This window comes from Microtus pennsylvanicus, chromosome 1 (genome assembly GCF_037038515.1).
Source record: "Microtus pennsylvanicus isolate mMicPen1 chromosome 1, mMicPen1.hap1, whole genome shotgun sequence".
NCBI lineage: Eukaryota > Metazoa > Chordata > Mammalia > Rodentia > Cricetidae > Microtus > Microtus pennsylvanicus.
Genome location: NC_134579.1, coordinates 24,320,006 through 24,341,865, shown reverse-complemented (window position 1 = coordinate 24,341,865; position 21,860 = coordinate 24,320,006). Strand labels below are relative to the sequence as shown.

Below are 21,860 nucleotides of genomic sequence, written 5' to 3'. Positions count from 1 at the left end.
ATCCGCAAATGGCAAGTACAGGGTATTGGCATTATCGTATAAGTAAAATGATAGCAATAAATAAAAATCACCATTTAAATATTTTGAGAACATTCCTTTTTGTGATTAACTGGTTAGCATTGCTGAAAAGAAATCCATTGGAGGACATTGCTTTATTTTATTTTATTTTATTTATTTTATTCCTTTATTACATGTTGTTTATAACTGAGGCTTTTCTGCTGTTTTCTAGGGAACTGAGTGAATGACGTATTCATTCACTAGAGAGCAACTCCTAGAAGTTCTGTTTTCACTGGTCCTAAATAGATAATTTGAAAAGGGCTGATGAAGAAAGAGTAAAACGACAGTTATGGAGGTCAGGTGGGTTTTCTCTTTGACCTGAGTCTTGTGATACCACAATTCATAGAGAGTTTGACATCCTGAAGTGTGAAAGAAAACCGTTATTAGTAGGTTAGGATCCTGGGGTCTTGAATCTCTACACTGGAAGAGTAAGTAGGTCTTGGCACTGACTTGGCAGGAATAAATTGGGGAAAGGCCTTGGGAGATCTGCCAAAGCTTAACCTGAGCCTGCTTTGAGGCTGAAGTAGGGCCCAGACCATGTCAAGGCCAAGTGAATCAATTCAGTCTAATGGTCTGTTGCCAGGGGTGGAAAAAAATGGCTCTTTTGGCTATTTAAAATACTAAAGATATGTGAATTGGTGATGGTTAAAATGCATTTATTCCTGTGTGTTTGTTGACAATCCACGGACTCTACTGCTATTGTTTAGGAGTGAATGAGGTCTCTGACTTCTATTTGTGGCCTCTTTGGCATAAAAATGACATGGTTGATGTTGAAAGCTGTGGCTTGGTGTTAGTGGCACCTTGGTCCAAGTGTTTCTTGGCTCACAGTGATGTATCCTGGACAATTTAGTTAATCCCTTTCATGTGTTCAGAGGCTAGCAGCATTCGAGCACTGTTTTAAAGACTAATAATATTTTCCCTTGTATTTTGGTCTTAGTTGGGTTCCAGTGAATGAATCCAGGCATGACTGGATTTATATATATAGAGAGAGAAATGTATTCTAATATTCCAAATAAAAGAACTGTTGGAGCCCTGATTATCAGCACCTAATAGCTTTCTAGATAACTCTGACATTGGTGTTGGTAGTAGTACTGGCAGTCAGGCCTGTTTTTAACCAGTGTTCAATTTAAGAGTCATTACTCCAAACTTATTTGGGAATTTGATATCATGTACCTCATACAACTCATTTCCCAGTCCTTCCATGATCACCCTCAACCCTTGTAGCTGATGAAGCAGTAATGAAGAGGTAATCATTAACTGTTGGTGTCATTGTGCAGGTCTTATCAAGGGAATCTGATTGTTGAGAGGAGTATAGTCTCCACACCATGTCTGGAAAACACTGCTGAGCAAAAGGTATCTTGATACTCTGTCTCTTACAATCTTTCTGCCTCTTTTTCTTTGGGTCTTATCTATAAGGCTTGTATTGTAGATGTACCCGTTGGCCCTGGGCACTCTATGTTCACATATTTCTGCAGTTTGAACAGTTGTATGATCTGTGTACTAGACTATCTGCTACTCAGCTACGGGGGGGGGGAGGGAGGGAGAGAGAGAGAGAGAGAGAGAGAGAGAGAGAGAGAGAGAGAGAGAGAGAGAGAGAGAGAGAGACTTTTTGATGAGGGATAAGAGTTACACTTATCTGTAGGTATGAGAATAAGTATTTAGAATATGGTTAGAAAAAATAAAGGTTTAGGAAATGGCAGTAATAGGTTTTCCTACAGGGTCTATGAACTCTCCAACCATTAGAAGCTGACTAGTTTTAAAGTATCAGGCATGGATTAGACTGTTTGGTTAATCCTAAATTGAAAGTGCCACTATTGTACCATTGAGAGCATCTTGCTAGACTGGTAATTATTATAGCTTTTAGCTTTTAAAGATGGGTAGAGTTATCAATTGCTTTTATCCCTTGGTAGTTTGCATTGTTTCTTCCAATATTATGAAAGCTAGTTCCTAGGCAGGAGGCCTTCCAGGCCAATTCCAGCTTGATTGCTCCAAGTCCAGCATCCCAAATATGTAGTTTCATGTACAAGAGGATCTTAGCCTCAAGGTCCAGGAGATAGCCAAAGGCAAAGGTCTAAAGGTCTATATTGTTTGGGCATTTTTCTGGATTCCCCTGATCAATGCTCCAAAGGAAGTTTCCCATGCCTGGCAATGGGGTTCCATTAGATAGTACATGGCTATTGAAGGCAGCATTGTCAACCCATGTAGTATAAAAATTTTAAACCCAATGGTAACCATGCATGTGTGTGCACATGCACACTCATGTGCCTGTGTACATGTGTGCTCAAATTGTATGTGTATTTTGGAGTAAACTCATAAAATAATAGGCTGGTCTCTGGCTTTTTCAAACAATCTTGATGGTCGTTCTATCTATTTCTCTCTCCTCTCTATATCATCCTCTGTAGTATGAGCTGCGGGCCTCTTCCCACAGCCCGGCTCCCGCATGGCTAGCTTTACATTAGAAATAACAACACACAAATTGTATTCATTTAAACACTGCTTGGCCCATTAACTCTTGCCCTTAGGCTAATTCTCATATCCCGATCAACCCATCTCTAATAATCTGTGTAGCATCAGTCTTACCGGGAAAGATTCTAGCCTACATCCATCCTGGGTCTGAGCTTCATGTGTCTGCCCAGAAGAGGGGAGCATGGCCTCTGCTCCAGAGAGCAGAGCTGTCGAGTCTGAGCTCACTTCCTCTTCCTCCCAGCATTCTGTTCTGTTTACTCCTCCCACCTATGTTTTAACCTATGAGACCAAGCAGTTTCTTTATTACTTAACCAATGACCTTCCTCCATCAATCTTCTTCCCTCACCCCAATTAAGTGTCACCCTTCTTTTCCCTCCCCATTTCTCTCATAGAAAGTTGACCTGATTAGATGATATCTGTGGATATATTAATGAACTTCTCATTTATGTGAACAAATACCTCATACAAACCATGTGAAGGAGAAAAGCTTGCAGATGTTTCGGCCCAAGCTGCTTGGCCTCATTACTTTGGGAAAGACCCATTCTAGTGAAGAGAACATGGCAATGGTTCTCTCATTGTACCTGGAAAACACACACGTGGGAATGAGGTAGGGTCTCAACATCTCCATTATAGAAACGTGCCAATGGTTGAATGTTCTTCTGCCAAACTAACCTCCTAAAAGGTCTGCTTTCTTTCAATAGTCACAAGCTATTACCAAGCTTCCAACACATGTCCTGTGAAAGACAATTAGAACCCAAGTCACACAGGCAAACATTAGACAGAGTTCAGTGAATCCTACAGAAGATGGGGAGAAAGGATTGCAGGATCCAGAGGAGTAAAGGATAACACAAGAAAACTCACAGAATAAGCTAACCTGGACTCCTATGGGCTCACAGAGACTGAATAGGCAACCAGAGAGCTTGCATGGAACTCAGGCAACTGAGGAACTAGGAACTCTGCAAACATGTAATAGTTGTACAGCATGGTCTTCTTGTGGTCCTCTTGTGAGACAGAAAAGGGTCTGTCTCCAACTCATTTACTGACTTTTGGAACCCTGCTTCTCTTACTGGGTTGCCTAGTTCAGCTCTAATCCATGCAGAGGTGCTGAGTCTTACTGCAGCTTGCTATGTCATGTTTTGGTGATACTCATAGGAGACCTGCCCTTTCCTAAACAGAAATGGAAGAGTGACAAGCTTTGCACTCTGATCTTCAGACAAGCTTTATTTGTTAGATCACAAACAAAATATCATCACAAAGTTAAATAATAATAAAACAGTTTTATAATGTAAGAAAAATGTTCAAACCTAGTATGCGTGTAATGCCGTTAGCTGTGAAGATTAAAGTAGAGGAAGAAAATTTGAGTGTATGTTTAAAAAATGAAAAGAATCCTGATGAGTCCTTCCTGAGGACTTGTGTTATGTTAACTTCTGGGAAAAGTTTCTTTCTGGAAGTGGAAAAAGAGGAGAATTCTTAAATAAATGAGCCTGTGATTATGAACACAATGAGAAAAGCTCATTCCCCATTGATTTCTAACAGTTTGCATGTGTTACTTATTAGCTGTTTTAACTAACCTAAATTTTTTGGTGAGTTATTCAAAACAGGACATCTATTGCAGATAAAAGTAATACATGAAACAAAAAGTATATTTTGTCAGCTTCCCAAGGTATTGCTCTATCAGGACCAGAATTGTTTCAATGTTTTTCATCTAAATGAAAGAGATAGAATATTTCTAAAGAGACCAAGTGACAAATGAGGAATAGCATGCAGATATTGTGGATATATATAATGATTATAAACTATTTTCGTGAGTTATGTGTAAATACATAAGGAACATATGGACTATATTTCCCTGGCAATACACCCGGGTTGAAAATTAAAAAGAAAAAAAATAAGCACCTTGGCAAAAATCTGACAATAGTTTGCCAAACCTCAACAGTTGGAAAAATAGCTTGAAACATTTGAGGAACCAAAACATGGATGAGTGTGTCCTAGTTAGAAGGCCTTTTACGGTCAGACGAATGTGGGTAATAGTGGAGGAGGCAGGGTGGAGACGCAAATCATGAATAACACATGGCTTGGCATGATTCCAGTCAATTTAACAGAAACTCAAATTAAAATATTTCACAGAATGTACCTGACTCAAGTTTTCACACCAAACAAACTGAAGAATTCCCTGGGTAGTTGACCCAGTTTGGAAAGTTTTTACAAGTTAGCATCTCCATATTGTCCGGCACTCTACTCTGTTAAATATAAATTCTGGACTTAGCAGGATTTCAAGAAGCTTGAGCAGGCAGGTGAGCAGGTAGAGAAGATCACATGACTGGAAGTGGCTCATTGGAGGAGAGATTAAGAGGATTGTGGGTATATCAGAAGTGAAATTCTATGTCTAAAGTTAAGTATTGTATCCCCAGAGAAGAAAATATTAATAGATTTTAGGTCCTTAGCAAACCTGGATTAAGAACTTTTGGTAATGCGTGCTCACAAAGATGAGATGCAAAAGAGGGAAGCTGTCATGACTAGAAATGGTAAAAATGAAAATACTGAAGAAACTTAGCACAAAACTGAATCTCTTAAGAAATTCTAAAGATGCAAAAATCCTAAAGTTTCAAAGAGTCAAGAACTCTTTGATCTCCTTAAGAGAGGGATTCAAATCAAACACAGAAAGATGATCTACAGACAGATTAGATGGATAGATAGATGATAGATAGATGATAGTAGATAGATAGATAGATAGATAGATAGATGAAGATAGATAGATAGATAGATGATAGTTACATTATTTTCAGTCTTCTCTGTTAAAATGTTATTTTTGAACTCAAATAAATATATGTAGGTAAAGTCGAAGGCTTACATTGGTTGAAAATAGCAAAGGACGTTTATTTGTTGTGTTCTTTGACATCTAGGTCTACTGAATTGTGTTGTAGCAGCTTGAACAAAGCTGCAGTACGTAAGCAAAGCCTCTGGGGTATATAAGTTTGATAATTCATAGAAATGTGAAGCTAAAAGACAATGATATGCTACTTCTATTTTCAGAGCAGTTAAGAGTATATCGTGGTGCTTTCAACTTGCATTATTAAACATGAGCAAAACTAAATAACCCTTTAGGATTTGTATGATTTTAAAATTTATAAATTCTCAGAGAATTTTAGGATATAATGTGTGTGACTTATTGGAGCTTCCCTAAGAGGGAACCGGCTACCAACAGATAATTTCTCATGTTCATAACTCTGAGATTTAGAACAAAAGTAATGGCTATGAATAGTAACTAGTAAAGGTTTTCAACTGCCTTCAAATAAGTAATTATGAGGAAATTCTAAAAAAAAACTTTAAATTAGCAGAAAGATGAATTTATCTGAAGTGTGTGTGTGTGTGTGTGTGTGCGCGCATGTTAAATATTTGATACTTGGCAGATATCAGTCTTATTATCTTTTTGATTCTCACTTTCTAGTTTAATGCTTATGGCAACATGACAATGAGCCAAGGTCAGAAATGAGAAACATGCAGAATGGGTGTTGAGGAAGCATAGCCACAAGGATGAAAAGGCTCATGATGCACTATCAACAAACTAGCCATGGCATCACACACGCTGTGCTACGTATATTGGATTTACTCCAAAGGTGCCATGATTATATGAATCAGTCCTTGGTAATTCATCTATCAGTTGATCAATAAATTGATCCTGTTTGTTTTGGATTTGTTTTTTCATATAAAGCTAAGCTAGATTTTCCCCTCTGGGCTTTAAATTCTATGTATATTTTATAAGAGCTCGTGCAAGATGAATGCTAGATGAAAGAAGTCAGATAACCTCACTAAAAGTTGCCAAATGCCAGAGTCCATGAGAAGTGAAGAGATCGGGAACAACCTCCATGGCCAGCTGAAGAAGTACTGCCCATGATGACTTCATCTTGACTTTCAAATGTTATTGACAGCTGACCTTCCAAATTACAAAAGAACAAAGTTCTATCGCCCTATGTCACTGAGGTTGTGGCAACTTCCTCACAGAGACTGATGAAGATACCAGGAAAGCTGGCTGGATTTTGGTTTTTTTTGTTGTTGTTGTTTTTGTTTTTTTTTTTTTCAGAAAGATCACCACAGTCCCATCCAGTGCAGCAGTGTGTCAAAAGCAAGCAAGTTCATGCAGTGAGTATGCCTGCAGAAGTGGTCAATTTCTCCTTGAGGTAGTGAGCACTTGCCAGGAATTTTTGCAGCTGTACTTAAAGATTAAACACATTTTCACAAGATGCCTTTGACCCAGATATATGTGAGAAAGAGCATTATTATTACACAAAAGCAGAAAACACAGAAGGAAAGCGCTCAGGAGGGAGTCTGGGGTGCTGATAAACTAACACATAATCCTACAGAACTGGCTAAGCAGAGATGGTAGGCTACTAAGAGGCTGTAGAAAGGAACCTGGGGTCCCAGGTTGGCTTTTTGCATGGTACTTATGATTTTTAACTTAATACTATAAGTGTTGTGAACTCTGAAGAGTTTCAAAGCAATCAAAAGAAGATCCAAAACATCATTTTATTGGTAGTTTAAGAAAGCTACTTGGGTAAGAAATTGAATGGGGTCAGACAGCAATCAGGAGACCATGTCACAAACACTGGCAATGCTCTCTCTGCTGTGTACAACTAAAGTGACAAGGAGATAAACACAGAACTATTTCTGAGGTCTAACTGACCAAATAAATATTAGGAATGAGGAACTATTTCAGGGTACTTTGCGGCAGCAGCAACACGGGTTAGCAAACAATGCCATTACCTGAGAAAAAGTATGATAGAAGGGACTTGTGCAATCTTTACACAATCCATCGACTTTATAAATATTTACTATCCACCTACTTTGTCCGGGATCTGGGCTACTGGCATTCAATAACATCCCAGGCCCTGGGATATTGACCTGAGGAGGTCAAGTAGCACACACACCCAGGATGAAGAGGGAAACAGGTCGCTGGGGGACTGTTTAATGTTTTATTTGTTTTTGTTTTGACTTTTAAGTAGGTGTGTAATGTAGGAAGATGAGATAGAGGGTAGAGAGGCTGTTATTCGGAAGAGAAAGAGTAACCGATGTGATGGGAGAAACTTCAGTGTTAACAACAGGTTAAACTTGTAACAACGTTAATGTTACCCTAAATACAACTGGAACTTGCACTGACTCGTCAATGCCATGGCTTTCACATACATATGGAACACATAATCACCTCCTCTTATAAATATTCCATCCTTTTACTACAGAATGGTCTTTCATTAGGGTGATTTATGATCATTAAAGAACTGCAGACCAAGGTGGTATTGTAGGTGGAATCTTGTTAGGACCACTGGCCAGCTCCCAAATAACCACCCAGAGACTTAATATTAATATAAATACTTGCCTCATAGCTTGGGCTTGCTACATACTAGCTCTTGCAATGTAAATCAATCCATGTTTCTTATCTAAATTCTACCACATGACTCAAGGCTTGTTAATGTATTTTCTACATGTCCTGCTTCCTCTGTATCCGGCTCATGATTCCTGAGACTCTGCCCTTCTGGCTCTAATGCTCAATCTCTTCCTATCCAGCTATAGGCCAGTCAGTTCTTTATTAACTAATGAGAGTAATATATATTTACAGTGTACAAAGATTGTTCCATAGCAGTGGGTACTGCACCAAATGACTCCTACCCAATATGGGTGCTGTAAGGGAAATATTGTAACAGATAAGAAAACATATGTTTTCTTAATTTCACAGGCAGAAACTGTTATTTTGGACTCTCAAAGCACAAAGTCCTGCTGCCTTCAACTTGTAAACTATCTTATGAACAGACAAGTGAAAAATCCCGAAACAATCAACACATAGATATATTTTGGTAGATTTGACCACATTCAGTTCTTTGGGGAAATAATAAAATTTTTGTCCTGTTGTCACATTTTTCCATGTTTATAGAGATTGCCTTTTGTTACTTTAAATGAGATCAGGGTCCTCAATTAGGGATGTCATGCCTTGGAATTCAATGTGTATGTAGTTCTTTTTAATGAATTCAAACAATTAAACATAGTATTAAGATGAACAAAAAGTCATAGTAAGGGTTGAAAGAATGGCTCAGCCATTAAGAGCATTTGATGTTCTTACAGAGGACTCAGGTTCAGTCCCCAGCATCCATAACATGTCTCACAGCCATGGTAACAACAGTTTCTGTAGCCTGACATCCTCTTCCGCCTTCCACAGGTACCAGACAGGAATGTGCTGAACATATGCATACTCATCATTTGCATAAAATTAATAAATACATTTTAATTCATAGTATATATGGTGATTTCTCTGTGTGTGTTTGTGTGTGCATGTAACATGTGTATCTATAAACCAGCAACTCCATTTAGTGCTCCCACTGGAAAATGGATAATCTAACAGTGACCACATCCCGAAAGAAGGATGACTATCCCTGCTACAGCAGCTATCTACTGCCAATACATTCTCAGTTTGAGGATGGAGCTTATGAGTTCTGCTCCACATATACTGGAATTTTGACAGTATCTTTCTTGTAAAAATATTTTTTGATGTTTTTGAACCACGCAAGGATCACCTTCTGTATTTATCACCTGTCACTTTTCAGGCATACCCTGAAAAGATTAACCAAATATTAATCTGTTTTTCTTGATCATTTTTGTATTCTCTCTCTGCTTATACAAAGATCTCACCTTTAGCCCCCCAAAAATATTGTTTCACAAATACTGAGTAAGGACAAATCCCTCTAAGTACTAATTTTTGGCACATTTTTCCTGTCCCAATGGATTAAGCAAAGTCAACTTTTCCTCCCGTAGATACAATATTATAATAAGGAATAGTTCCCTAATGTGTCGTCCTTTTCACAAAAGGATACCAGAATCTCTATTAACATTATTGATTTGTAATTAAGCCCTAAACTTACAAACTTTATACACAGTATGAAGCTCTTATATTAAGTCCATGAGAAATATATGGTTTGTTGAAGACACCCTTGAAAGAAATATCAGGAATAAAGGTGAATAGCAATGGGCTTCTTGAGGAAAGAGTGTGTGATCCATAGAAAGAAAACAGAACTTGGAGTCAGGAAACTTGAACAGCTGTTCCTTACTCTGCTGTATATGAGCTCTTTGCCCTTACTCTAGTCACATATTATTTTCACACCTAAGTGCACCCATGAGCAAAATACTATTAGTCATGACCTCATCAGTTGAAACAAATACAGTCATCTATCCATAAGCAGACAATATGTATTTAGTTACTAATGTGAGTGTGATATTAACAAGATGTATGCAAAGGTATTTAGCACAGTTTCGGACAATATTTCCTATAGTGTTTTTCCCCAATAGTGTTTTAGAGACAGAAAGTATTTAAGACAAAATAACCAAAAAGTCAATCTGAGGAAGCCATGTGAGCTGTCAGGAGGCCAACTGAAGTCAAGAAGGCAGTTCAGAGTGTCTTAAGTGTCATGAACATCAAGAAGCAGTGGCGATCATGCAGCTGTGTGTGGTCCCCTGCCAGTACTCGGAGGAGCTGGCAGAGTAGAGAGCTTGTGAGTCATTGGTAGTCAACTTGCTCTAAGAACCACCTGTAGTTAAGACAAGTGTCTCATTGAATTTGTTAGAGCCAGAGAAAATTCAAGGATCTCTTTGATGCAAAGTACATAGCCCTCAGTGCTTGCTGTCGGTGCTTTCGAGGAATTTCTTCCTGCTGCATATATATCATATAAAAGTGTCTCTTCTATGCTTTCTTTTGTAGGGAAGTGGGATTAAGGAACTGGATCCCAATGGGGTAAGTGTCCTGTATTTAGTGCTTCCCTTTCCTAAATTCCTTTCAGTTTTTAAATTATGTATCAGTATTCATGTACGTATCATATCCATGCATATGAGTATAGATGCCTGAAGAGGCAGAAGAAGGGGTAAAGATTCCTGAGGGCTGGTATTACAGAAGGTTGTGAGTGACCCACCAGATGTGGCTGCTGTGACCCAAACTTGGGTCCTCTGCAAGCGCAGCAAGGAGTCCTAACTGCTAAGCCATCTCTCCAGACCTGATCCCAACTTACTTACAAAGTAAAGGAGAAACTTTAATGTCCTATGTAAATTGGAGATGGCAAAGTTCTGTCTCGGGAACAGACAAGAAAACCTAAATTGAGTTTTCTAAACCATAACACCTCTGCCATTCTCAATCTATTTTTCTTTCTCTCCATCTTGCCCAGAGGACCTTTCTTACTATCAAAGTTAAATCTGGACCAGAAAGATTATTTAATGGGTAGGGATGTTATCACTTAGGCCTGAAGACACGAGTTTGATCCCAGGGACATGTGTAGAGGTGAAAGAAAAGAACAATTTCCATAAAGTTGTCTTCTGACCTGCACATACACACACCTTTCCATGCATGCCTCTATAAGCACACATGTGCGCGCACATGCACATACACACACACACACTGTGATAATAAAGTTATAGTATTTATAAAAGTTATATCTTGTATATGGACACTTAAAAATTCTTTGTCTCTTTTTTTTCCCTGTTAAAACTACTAAACGTGGTGCATTCTCTATTCCCTTCTAACTAGTTCTAGATAACTTTTCGTTTTCTTTTTATGTATTTACATTTTAATTTCAATAAAAGCCTCATGCCTCTTCTATCTGTTCTTTTTTTGTTTTTTAAAATACCACAAATAAAAAACAGACACACAAATACACTGTTTCTGGGACTATAGTTTAGCCCAACCACTGTGAAAATCAGTATGACAGTTCTTCAAAAATTAAAAATGAAAACACATATCTTACAGTTACACTACTTCTGTGTATCCACACCCAAGAATCATCTAATATTCATGAGTGATACCTGTATGTTCATATGCATTGGGACATTACTCACAATAGTATCTAATATGTGAAATGACTTACACATCTGACAATATGTGAATGAATACAGAAAATGTGTTTGTGTGTGTATGTGTGTGTGTATATATATACTCACATAAACACATAACAGTTTAATTTGGATATAGACATAAAATTCCATTATTTGCAAGAGAATAAGAGGAACTGAGATTGTAATGTTGATTAAAGTAAGATTCGGGAAGAAAAATAGCTCGTAATTTCTCTCATAAACATATATTATATATATATATATCACATTATATATATATGACTTCTTTCATATATATATATATATATATATATGACATAATATGGAAGGAGATAGGTGACTATTTGTGTAAGGAAAGTGGAAGAGTGAAACAAGTGGACAACAAGGGTAGCATTAATGTGAATATTAGCCAAGTATCTGATAAATATACATGAATATGTAAAAATGAAGTCCATGATTCTCTCAAAGGAAATAGTGGATAAGTGAATAACAATGTAATTGATAGTGGAACATGCCAGTGTAAAACCTAAGTGAAGCTCTTTGTTTGAGAATGACTAGCTGCAGGCAAGGCCACAGAGATAAAAGTATTTGAGACTAGGAAAGTGTTTGAGTAACAACCTTAAGCTAGTTGTCTGATGGTTTTATTTATTATTTAGAATAAAGCAATTTAAAATGCCTGAGATAATCAATATGAGGAGGTAAGATTTTTTTGAGTTCTTGCATTGGAGGCTGCAGTGCTGGTTGGTTGACCCTACTGCTTTCAGGGCTGTGAAGAGGCGCACCATGGAGGCACAGTGTGCGGACAACGCTGCTTTCTTTGTGGTTACGAGGAGGAGAAAGGGAGGGGATGGGACCCAAACCCCTCATGGGCGTATTTAAGGAACACTTACTCAAACCAAAATGATGATCGTTACATATTAAACACTCCCAGCTGGGAAATGCAAAATAGTGCTTCTCTGTGGCTTTCCTTGGTATACTGTTTCTCAGGAGGAGAATCTGTAGGAGATGAAAACAAAGAAAGCAGTGTCTTTGCATTTATTAATGTCGATGAGCAAAATCAGGGGAGTCTGTGAAAATGCATCTCCTTCAGCAACCTTGGAACTACAGCCTAAGCTTACAACTTCTGGAGAGGTCTTTTGTAAAAGGAGATATGCAAGATGTGTGTGTGTGTGTGTGTGTGTGTGTGTGTGTGTGTGTGTGTGTGCGTGTGAACCCACGAGTACACAAAGAGCAGAGACAGGTGTCGGGTAACCTGCTCTATTATTTTTTAACCTTGTTTCCCTGAGACAAAGTCTCTTACTGAATATAATACCAGTGGGTAACCAGCAAGGACCTCCAAGCCTCCTTTCTCTGTTGCCTCCCAATTCACTCCCATACTACTAGAATTACAGATGCCAACAGACATACCCGATTTCATGGGTTCCGGGAATGTGAACAAAGCTCCTCATATTTGAGCAGGAAATGATCTTACCTGCTGAGATATTTCCCCAGTTCAAAAAATCAGAGTTCAATAGAGTCTCACAGAGATACTTATCAGATTATTACTATGACTAATTGTCAAAGATAGAATAAAAATCCAGCTATATTCTGTAAAGAGACATGCAGAAGTATAAAATAATGTTACTCATTTCCCTTTTTCTAATTTAGAAAATACAGTTATTTTCATGATTATTGCCTGCATTAGCATACAATAGATTTATTTTAAGATAAGTCAGCAGATAATTATGTTTCCAGTACTATATTGTTTTTTAATATGGTAAACATTAGTAGATGTAACTCACAAGACCAATTTGGGAGACTCTACAGTAAATTTTAAAGAAAAGAGCCTAGAACCATTAATAATTTACTGATTTATGGTTTATTTTCCCTTGTTTAGAAAAAACATGAAGAAAAATAAAGAATAATATCCTACTTTATAACTATTTTTTAAAAAAAGAAAGAATGAAAGAAAAGAAGGAAGAAAGGAAGGAAGGAAGGAAAGAAAAAGAGCAGTACCTGTATGATTTATAGAACTACATTAACAAACAATACTTAATACTTGTAGACTTTTTTTAAGAGGAAAAAATACAAAAAAGAACTTGGCTGTGTCTGTTGGTTTTTGATGGAAGGTCAATAAACATCTACCAAGTTCTTGTTCAAGTTCCTAATGCTGGGAAATGACAGAACAGGAAACCAAGTGAGTCCTAATCCCAAAATATGTTATTCTGCCCCCAAAAGCTGATGAGTCAGTTTATCCTTGGCTTCCATGAAACCTCATGTTTTCTTGTTCGACTCATGTAGAGTATTTGGGAAGGACATTTCATCCAAGGCAGATCACTATTTTCATCGCTGAACTTTCTGTTTCTCTTTTAAGCATTCCTTCGCTTCATGGGTGTACCTGTTGAATTATCCTAAGGTGTGGATCTGAACTGTTCCCCATACACAGGCTTGCTTTTTGAATGTCTATTCCCTAGCTATGACTCTAATGGGGAGGTATGAGAAGCATTATGAAATGGGGTCTAGCTAAAAGAAGTAGCTCACTAGGATAGGGCCTTTGAAGGGTATACGCAGTCCCTGGTTTCTGCTTGCCTATCTGCTTCATTGTCTACTGTGGGATTCTGCTATCTGCTCTCACCTCCATGAACTGAGGGGCTCGATGTCATGCCTTTCTTGACATGGTAGACTTAATCATAATGAAATTCAGTGCAAAAACAAGTATCGCCCTTCCTTAGGTGGTTTCTGTCAGTATTGGGTCAGAGGTAGGCCAAGTAACCAATACAAATTCAAATACAGCAAAAATGCTTCTGGATGCTTCAACACAAAATTTATCCCAAGTGTTATTAGTTCAATGGCTGCATCTTGGCCTTACCACTTGAGCATTATTGAAATGCTAAGGCTTTTGACTCTCTATGAGTTCATTTTAATGGAAGTTAAAGACATGGATATGTATCTACACATTTCACCAGTTTTCCAGTTTTCCCAGTGTTTCTGGTGTACAAACTGTACACTGGATGAATTTCTCGAAGATTGTATTTCCTTATTTCACCCACTGACAGCATATGTGAAATTCTTCACAAGCACATTGAGCCATTACTTCATTTCCTTTGTAAATGGACCCACTTTATTGTGTGCCTGAACACACAACTGCCTTGTTCTTATTCAAGCTCTCTTCTCTCTGCCCTCAACAATAATAGCCTCTTTAGGAAGACTTCTTTTGAATTGAAGAAAAGTTAGTTTTCATTTTAATCTCTTTAGCTGATTGTTTTGTAATAAAAGGTGTTATTGGCTTTCCAATACTAAACGGTCAGCCCTGAGAACATATGTTCAAAGTAACATTATAAAGACGGAACAAGTTTTGCTTACTTATTTAGAGAAAGAAATTTATTGCAGGTAATAACAACTAATAAAAAGAGGTCAAGAATTATAAAAAGAAGAAGGAGGGGTGTAGAGGAGGGTTTGTGTGGAGGACAGGGAAAATGAAGTAATTATAATTTCCAAAATAAAATTTTTTTTTAAAAACTTAGAATTAAATATGCAAGACAACTGCAATATTCAAGTTCTTCAGGAATTTTCTTAGATGTTGAGATGTCTGAGGATAACACAGAGAGTAGGCGTTAAAAATGCTTCAAGGTCCCTAGCAGTAGTAGGCAGGCAGCGGGCCCTGAGAGCAGCCAGTCCCAGGCAGATACAGCTACCAGTTCCTGAGCGGTGGCTGGTCCCGGGCAGGCTGGTCCCAGCAATTCCGGAGGTGTGAGCAGGTGACGGGTAGAAGGTACATGGACAGATACATCATACAGAATAGAATTGGATATTTATTACTTAGAGGGGAGAGAGTGGGGGGAAGAAGGAGAAGAGAAAGGAGAGAGACAGAGAAGGGAGTGAGAGGGAAGGAAGCATGCATGCTAAAAGGAAGAGTGAGAAACTAAGATGGCAAGAGGAGGGCAGGGGTTGCCAGGAGTGGGTGTGACTTTTCTCTTAAAGAGACAAAAACCATAACAGTAGGGAAGGTTATTTTGTGATACTTCGCTCAAGCAGAAACAGTCAGCACTGATTTTCTTCCAGGGCAGGGCTCTATAATAGAATTGTTATTAAAACTGAGATAGCAATTGTTCTGTTCTTTTTTTTTCAATTTTGAGCAAGATTAAATAAATGATTATGATGATGATGAATTGTCATTCACTCCTCAAAAAAGATCATGTTACATGAGGTTGACATATTAGGGAAGCAAACAAACATGAAAAGTCTCTAAGGTCAGTCATTCAGCTAGTGGGTGTGGTTGACAGTCTGTATGCCCTGCAGCAAGTCTGTGCAGTATATACAGAAACTTAAATTGCTTAAAAATTTTTCTCACAAACAACTTTAATACTATTGATGATTCTAGGAATAAGAAACACAAATAGGAAAGTTATATTTTTATAGTTCTCATAGATGTCAGAGATAACAGTCATCAGAAGTACATTCTTCAACCTCTTTGAAAGTGCTTCCCTGTGGTATCCACTGTTTATTTTTAACCTTGGTATCTAGAACAGAACATCTTGGTCTTAAACCTTTTTATTCCTCTCTTGTTTATGATTTCCTTTTAAAAGTTTTCTTTGGGGACCGAGTCGGAGATAAAGTCTGACTAAAATGAGATGCACACGAGAAGCATTAAGACATAGCCATTCAACTACTGTAATGGGCTTTCTTTAAACTCTTCCTTATCTACTTAAATAGAATTTGAGCCGTTTTGTTGACTTATACTGTTGGAAGTCTAAACTTTGATGTCTGTTACTGATAATGATACATTTGCTGGTCCCTTAAACTAGTTCACCAGAATCTCAATGCTTCATCCTCATAAAACATGGCAGCATAAGGACTAAAGTTGCCTCTCATTTGGAAAGGAGAAACCAAGAACATGAAGTACCTAACTGGCTTCCACAGCATCACAGTGTCCAGCCAGGGATACAAACCTGTCTCTTAACTTACTATTGTTGCTTGTGAAAGATGTGACTAACCAAATAGAAAGTTAGTACAAAGGAATCTTTTCCAAAGTTTGAGAAAAAAATACAGAAGCTAATTACATCAGCCTAACTAAAGACCACAGCTTTATTGATCATACTGGGTCCCAGAATATGGATAATTCTCTTTTGATATTCTCTCTTCTTGTTTGTTTGCCTTTATTCCTCCCTCCCTTTTTTCTTCTACATTCTCTTCTTTCCTCCCTTTCCCTTTCCCACCTTTCCACTTCTTTCTCTCACATTTCTACAGCGATTTATTAAAAATTATTTTCATATTGCATTTTGTGACACTCAGAGAATAAGATGACATTGAACAGAGTCTAAATATAGGCCCTATGCTTTTACTACCATGTAGCCGGTATTTTTACCAATGGTTATAAAAATGCATTTTCTAGGAAAATACAAATAAGAGAGAAAGTTCCCTTCTACTTTCTTCTTATCTTCCATTTCTATGTCAGTCTTGGGAATAACAAGTTAGGAATTGGGCAGAACCACACGATGGAATAAGATGGTTCTTTGATGATGGTGTGGGTTAGAAATATGTTAGCTACTAAAACATGCTGGACTGAAACATGAGCTAAGAATACTATGAAACCACTGAACCACCGGAAACTTAAGGGTGTTTGTCAAGCAGATAGACTCTTTCTTTCTTTTCTTCTTATTTTGGGGATTTTTGCATGTTTGAGTTATATGTGCATATCTGAGTAGGTGTGTGGAGACTTAATTGAATGTATGCATGTGTGTGTGCACGCGTGTATGTGTGTGTGTGTGTGTGTGTGTGTGTGTGTGTCAGAGATTGATTTTGGGTATCTTCCTCAAATGCTGTCTATTTCTTTCACTGAATGTGGAGCTCACCAATTTGACTCATCTGACTACTAACTAGTAAGCCCCCTGGTTATAGCTAACTAGTGGGATCCAGGAATTGACCTGTATCTGGCTTCCCATCACTGAGATTACATACACACACCACTGTAACTGGTTAGGTATTCAGATTTAGGTCTTCATGCTTGTGTGACTAGGTCCTGTCCTCTAGACTTTCCTTCTTTCTGTGTGCTCCCTAGATCTCCTGACTCTACAAACAATGTGTATCCAGCTGAAGGTAAAAATGAATGTTCCAAGGGGAGCTTCGGTGTGGGAAGCTCTTTTTAGAATCAACTGTTCCTAACATGTGTAAGGGCATCTGTGTGGCCAAGGTTCATATCCTGGGTCCATATCTATGGGCAAAGGATGGAAATTTTGAGTATATGATTAGATTTACTGAAGTAACTACAGTTTTTGCTATTAGACAAAAGATAGTAAGGAAATGGTAAAAGAAATATCAATAAATACGTAAATATGTAATTGTGTAAAATAGTTAATGCAAATTTTTGTTTCTTATTCCTGCCTCCTCTTTCCTATTTATTTTACTATTAACTGGAGGCACACTAGTGAGGAAGAAAAGAGAAGCTTATTTTCAGAGAGTATATTCCAGTAAGGACGGGGATGGAAGAGAGACAGACATAGCATGCTATAGAGCCAAAGGTGAGATGAAAAAGAGAGCAAGAAATTGAGAAAGAATAACAGAAAGAGGGAGTAAAGAAGGGAAGAGGAAAGATTGAGGAGGATGGAGTGTTGCAAGGAGGGGCTGCTTGTTTATCCCAGCCCACCCAGATAGCTTAGCTCTAAAATAACCACACGGAAATGTATTAATTAAATCACTGCTTGGCCCATTAGCTCTATCCTCTTATTAGCTAACTCTCACATCTTGGTTTAACCAATTTCTATTAATCTGTATATCACCACGAGGTCATGGCCTACCAGCAAAGTCTCAGCTTATCTATCTCCTGTAGTGGATCCATGGCATCTCCCTGACTCTGCCCTTCTTTCTCCCAATATTCAGTTATTTCTTCCCTGCTGACATAAGTTCTGCCCTATCAACTGACCAGGCAGTTTCTTTATTCATGAATGCTAACCAAAGCACAAAGGGCACTCCCACATCAAGGGAGCGAAGCAGACAAAGAGAAGAAAGAAAGAAAGGAGGGAGGGAGTGAAGAAGGGAAAAAAGAGGAGAGAGGGAAGGAAGAAAGAGAAAAGGAGTTAAAAGAAAACAGAGATGCCAACTGAAAGCCAATTATGAGACTTCAAATCAATTTTTAACCTACAGGAATTTTACTTAATGTAGGATTGCCTCAGCCTTAGATGTCTATCAAAAGTCAAAAATAACAGAGTTTAATAGTCTCAAGACGTCGTCAAATGGTTCTCTGGAAGCTAGGAGACACTCTGATGGGTTTATTTGTCCTTTAATCCTCTGGCATTTTTGAAAGTTATTTATGTATTATCTGAAATTTTTTGTCAAGTTCAGCTGTGGTTCTACATGAGAAGTCTTCTGTACTTCATACTAACCAATTTCCTTCTGTTAGCATTTCCACATTCCTATGGCTCAATTGTACCATTCTCCAAAATAATGAAAGACATCTCCAAAGGTGATAGATAGCTGCAACAGTTGTGTATTTAATTGTACATGTCAGGTAGAAGTGGGTCTTAACTGAAGACAAACTAGGTTAGAGGTTATATAGTTAATTGTGAATAGGTACAAAGAAATATGAAATCCACTATTAGAAATTAGTTCTATAGACTTCTAAGTCAGAACTCTTTCAGGTATGATGTGGAAGTCCCCTCTGTGTCCTGTGATTACCATTGAGAAATAAAGAAACTGCCTTGGCCTGTTAGTAGGGCAGAACTTAGGTAGATGGGGAAGACTAGATTGAATGCTGGGAGGAAGAAGGGTGGAGTGGGAGAAACACCATGGACCCACCACTGGAAATAGATGTGCTGGAACTTTGCTGGTAGGCCACAACCTCGTGGTGATACACAGATTAAAAGAAATGGGTTAAATTAGGATGTAAGAGTTGGCCAATAAGAAGTTATAGCTAATGGACCATGCAGTGATTTAATTAATATGGTTACTGAGTGATTATTTCGGTTCTGGGTGGCCTGGACGAACAAGCAGCTTCCTCCTCCACAGATATGATTACACAGATACCTGGACCATTTGGTGCCAAACTAGCAGGGCCATCAAGAATCCAGTGAGATTTGTGTGCAGACTTATGGATATCCTCAGGGGATGCTTTTGAACTTGGACAATAGTAGCAGCAGGGACAGTTTAACTACCTCTACCTTTAGACTTATCTTCATCTTCATGAGATTTTGATGCCCCATCTATCTGTGCTAGGGAACATGGTTTCATTCCTAACATAGTCTGACAAGGGTGTACACAGATGCAAAGAAGGTTTAAAGGAGAACAGGGGAATCAGTAACACACAAGGTTGGCTTTGTAGAAAAACCACATGGAGAACCACTAACCAGCATTAATTCTCTAAACTGCTAATCTGGAAGGCTGTATTTCTGCTGACCTTTGGCTCACATCGTCAAAGGTCAATTATCAAATCTGTTGTGATCTTGGGATACTTCAGCTAATAATAAAATTAGGGAGTTTGCAACAGTGCCATGTATGGTCTCAAGGAGGGGAAAAGTTGAGGAGTTGATGATGAACCTTTGCGTTTTCTTAGACCTTGGTCAATTTTTTTTTTTTTTTTTTGGTAAATAAGTGTGCATTATTTCCTCCTTCTTCCAAGTATAATTTGGGAGTTGGGAAGTGAAGATTTGGAAAGAAATGGCATCACTAAGATTAAATATATTGAGTAATAGTTGCAGCATCTTCCCCAGACACTCATAGAGCAGTGTTCCCTGCTGCTGCCTCAGAAATGCATGCACTAGGGCAGGCGGTTGTTCACTCACATCCTAAAGAAGAGAAGCTGTACAGGTTTGGTCGGGCCAGAACACAGACCAGGCCATCCTTTTCTCCATTTCTTTACCATCTCTGGATGAATAGGCAGTTGATGATCGTCAGCTTTGTTTGGACTGTCCTCAGCTTCTTCCTCGGCAGGAACAGTCACATTGGCAGCTACAATTACAGTTGCATCTCCATCTACAATTCCTACTCATTGGGGCTTGGAAGTATGTCGCTGGAACTGAATTCATGAGGAAGAACAGGGAAAAGAAAGAGACCTCAAATGTTTCAAATTACTCTGGGTGGGAAATTCCTGGATTTCCATGTATTTCCAGTAAGGCCTGATTTTTTTAAAGATAATTCCAGGAAAATAAAGGAAAAAAAAACAGAATTTGGTTAACTCATAAAAGCAAGCAATATGTGCATAATTGTGTGGGAAACATATAAACAACATTTTACACTTAGCATAAAAATCACTTGGCAGTTTTCTTTACAGATAACACCTGTATGTCTTGAATAGTATGTGTGTGCATTTTTAATTCAAAGACTTTTATACAGTATAAAATTCCTGCTATAAGGAATTAAAAATCTAGCTTTTCTAAAAATGTATTTTTTAATGTTAAGTAAAACCGACTTGAAAACACATGTGGCCAATCACAACAAAAGATTGTTCTGTCGTATATCCTATTCAGTCAGCAGAGGAAATGACAGAGTTCTATCAGGCATGAAGTAAATTCTTTGCTTAGGACAAAAAATTCTCTCCAGACAAAGTCTCAAGAATATTATCTTTGCAAGGGAGAAATAATGGAATACAAGCTCTTCTATTTAAGTGAGTTCTGAGCAGGACTTTGTATCAGCAGTTAGCAAGGGGACCATGAGCTGTGGTGTGTGTGTCTGTATGCGCACACACAGTGACATGTATTAAGTATGTTTGCTGCTTGTGAAATTCTGGGACTTCACTAGTCATCAGATGCATGTCTGCATTGTGGAATACAAGAGATGGCAAGGGTGGAAAGTGAAGAGGGACATTATTCGGCAACAGGTTCTCTAAAAGCCCTCTGCAGATCGGGGCTTGTGTCAATTCTAGAAAGCATATATGCTCATTGCCTTACTGCCAGAACTTTGGTTTTGAACTGCAACTTCTAAGAGCTAGAATATTGCAAATTAAAGGGACATAGGAAGAGGAGGCTAGCTTCACATCATTTAAAAATGGGCCATGCAGCACATTTCCATTCTCAGTATCCGTGCTCGCTGCATCTGTGCTCTCTGCACCAAGGGAGAGCGTTCCAAATGCAGCAAGGCCTGAGGTAGGAGACTTGATGTGGGAAAGCAAAACATAGTTGAGAGGCCGTGATTCTTCCATGTGGGAGGTAAAAAGCAGGTGTTTGGCTAGAGGGGAATACTTTACTGTCAGGTATTTCCTCCCTCTTACCATTAAAGCCGTAGTTTGGGGTAGAGGTGAGGATTTGACACTTTAGCAAATGGAAATTTGAGAAAATACTACTTCACCCAGGTTCCAAAATTCTGTGGAGCGCAATGATGCTGGAAGCACCGAGTGTGGAATACCTGGATGTGTTACTCTTTCTCTCTTCCCCTCCATATGTGTACTTTTCACGTTAGAGTCCAAGCACCTATTGATCTTCTCGTCTCCATCTTTGAGTCTGTGAATTCCTTGCAAACATCAATGGCACCTTGTTCACCTTCACAAGCCCCCAGAGAGTCTCGCAAAGTCCTTG

General features: G+C 38.4%; 1 protein-coding gene across 1 annotated transcript in view; it reads right to left on the bottom strand.

Annotated features, from left to right (window-relative positions):
- The window catches only part of LOC142837884 (small ribosomal subunit protein uS17-like), a 121,670-nt gene extending 100,183 nt beyond the window's left edge, over positions 1-21,487 (bottom strand). The window contains exons 1-2 of the mRNA XM_075953284.1: positions 21,340-21,487; positions 20,210-20,331 (exon numbers count right to left, since the gene is read on the bottom strand). Coding sequence (XP_075809399.1) covers positions 20,210-20,331; positions 21,340-21,487 — 270 coding nt within the window. The remainder of the gene's footprint in view (positions 1-20,209; positions 20,332-21,339) is intronic.
- Positions 21,488-21,860: the final 373 nt, after the last annotated feature.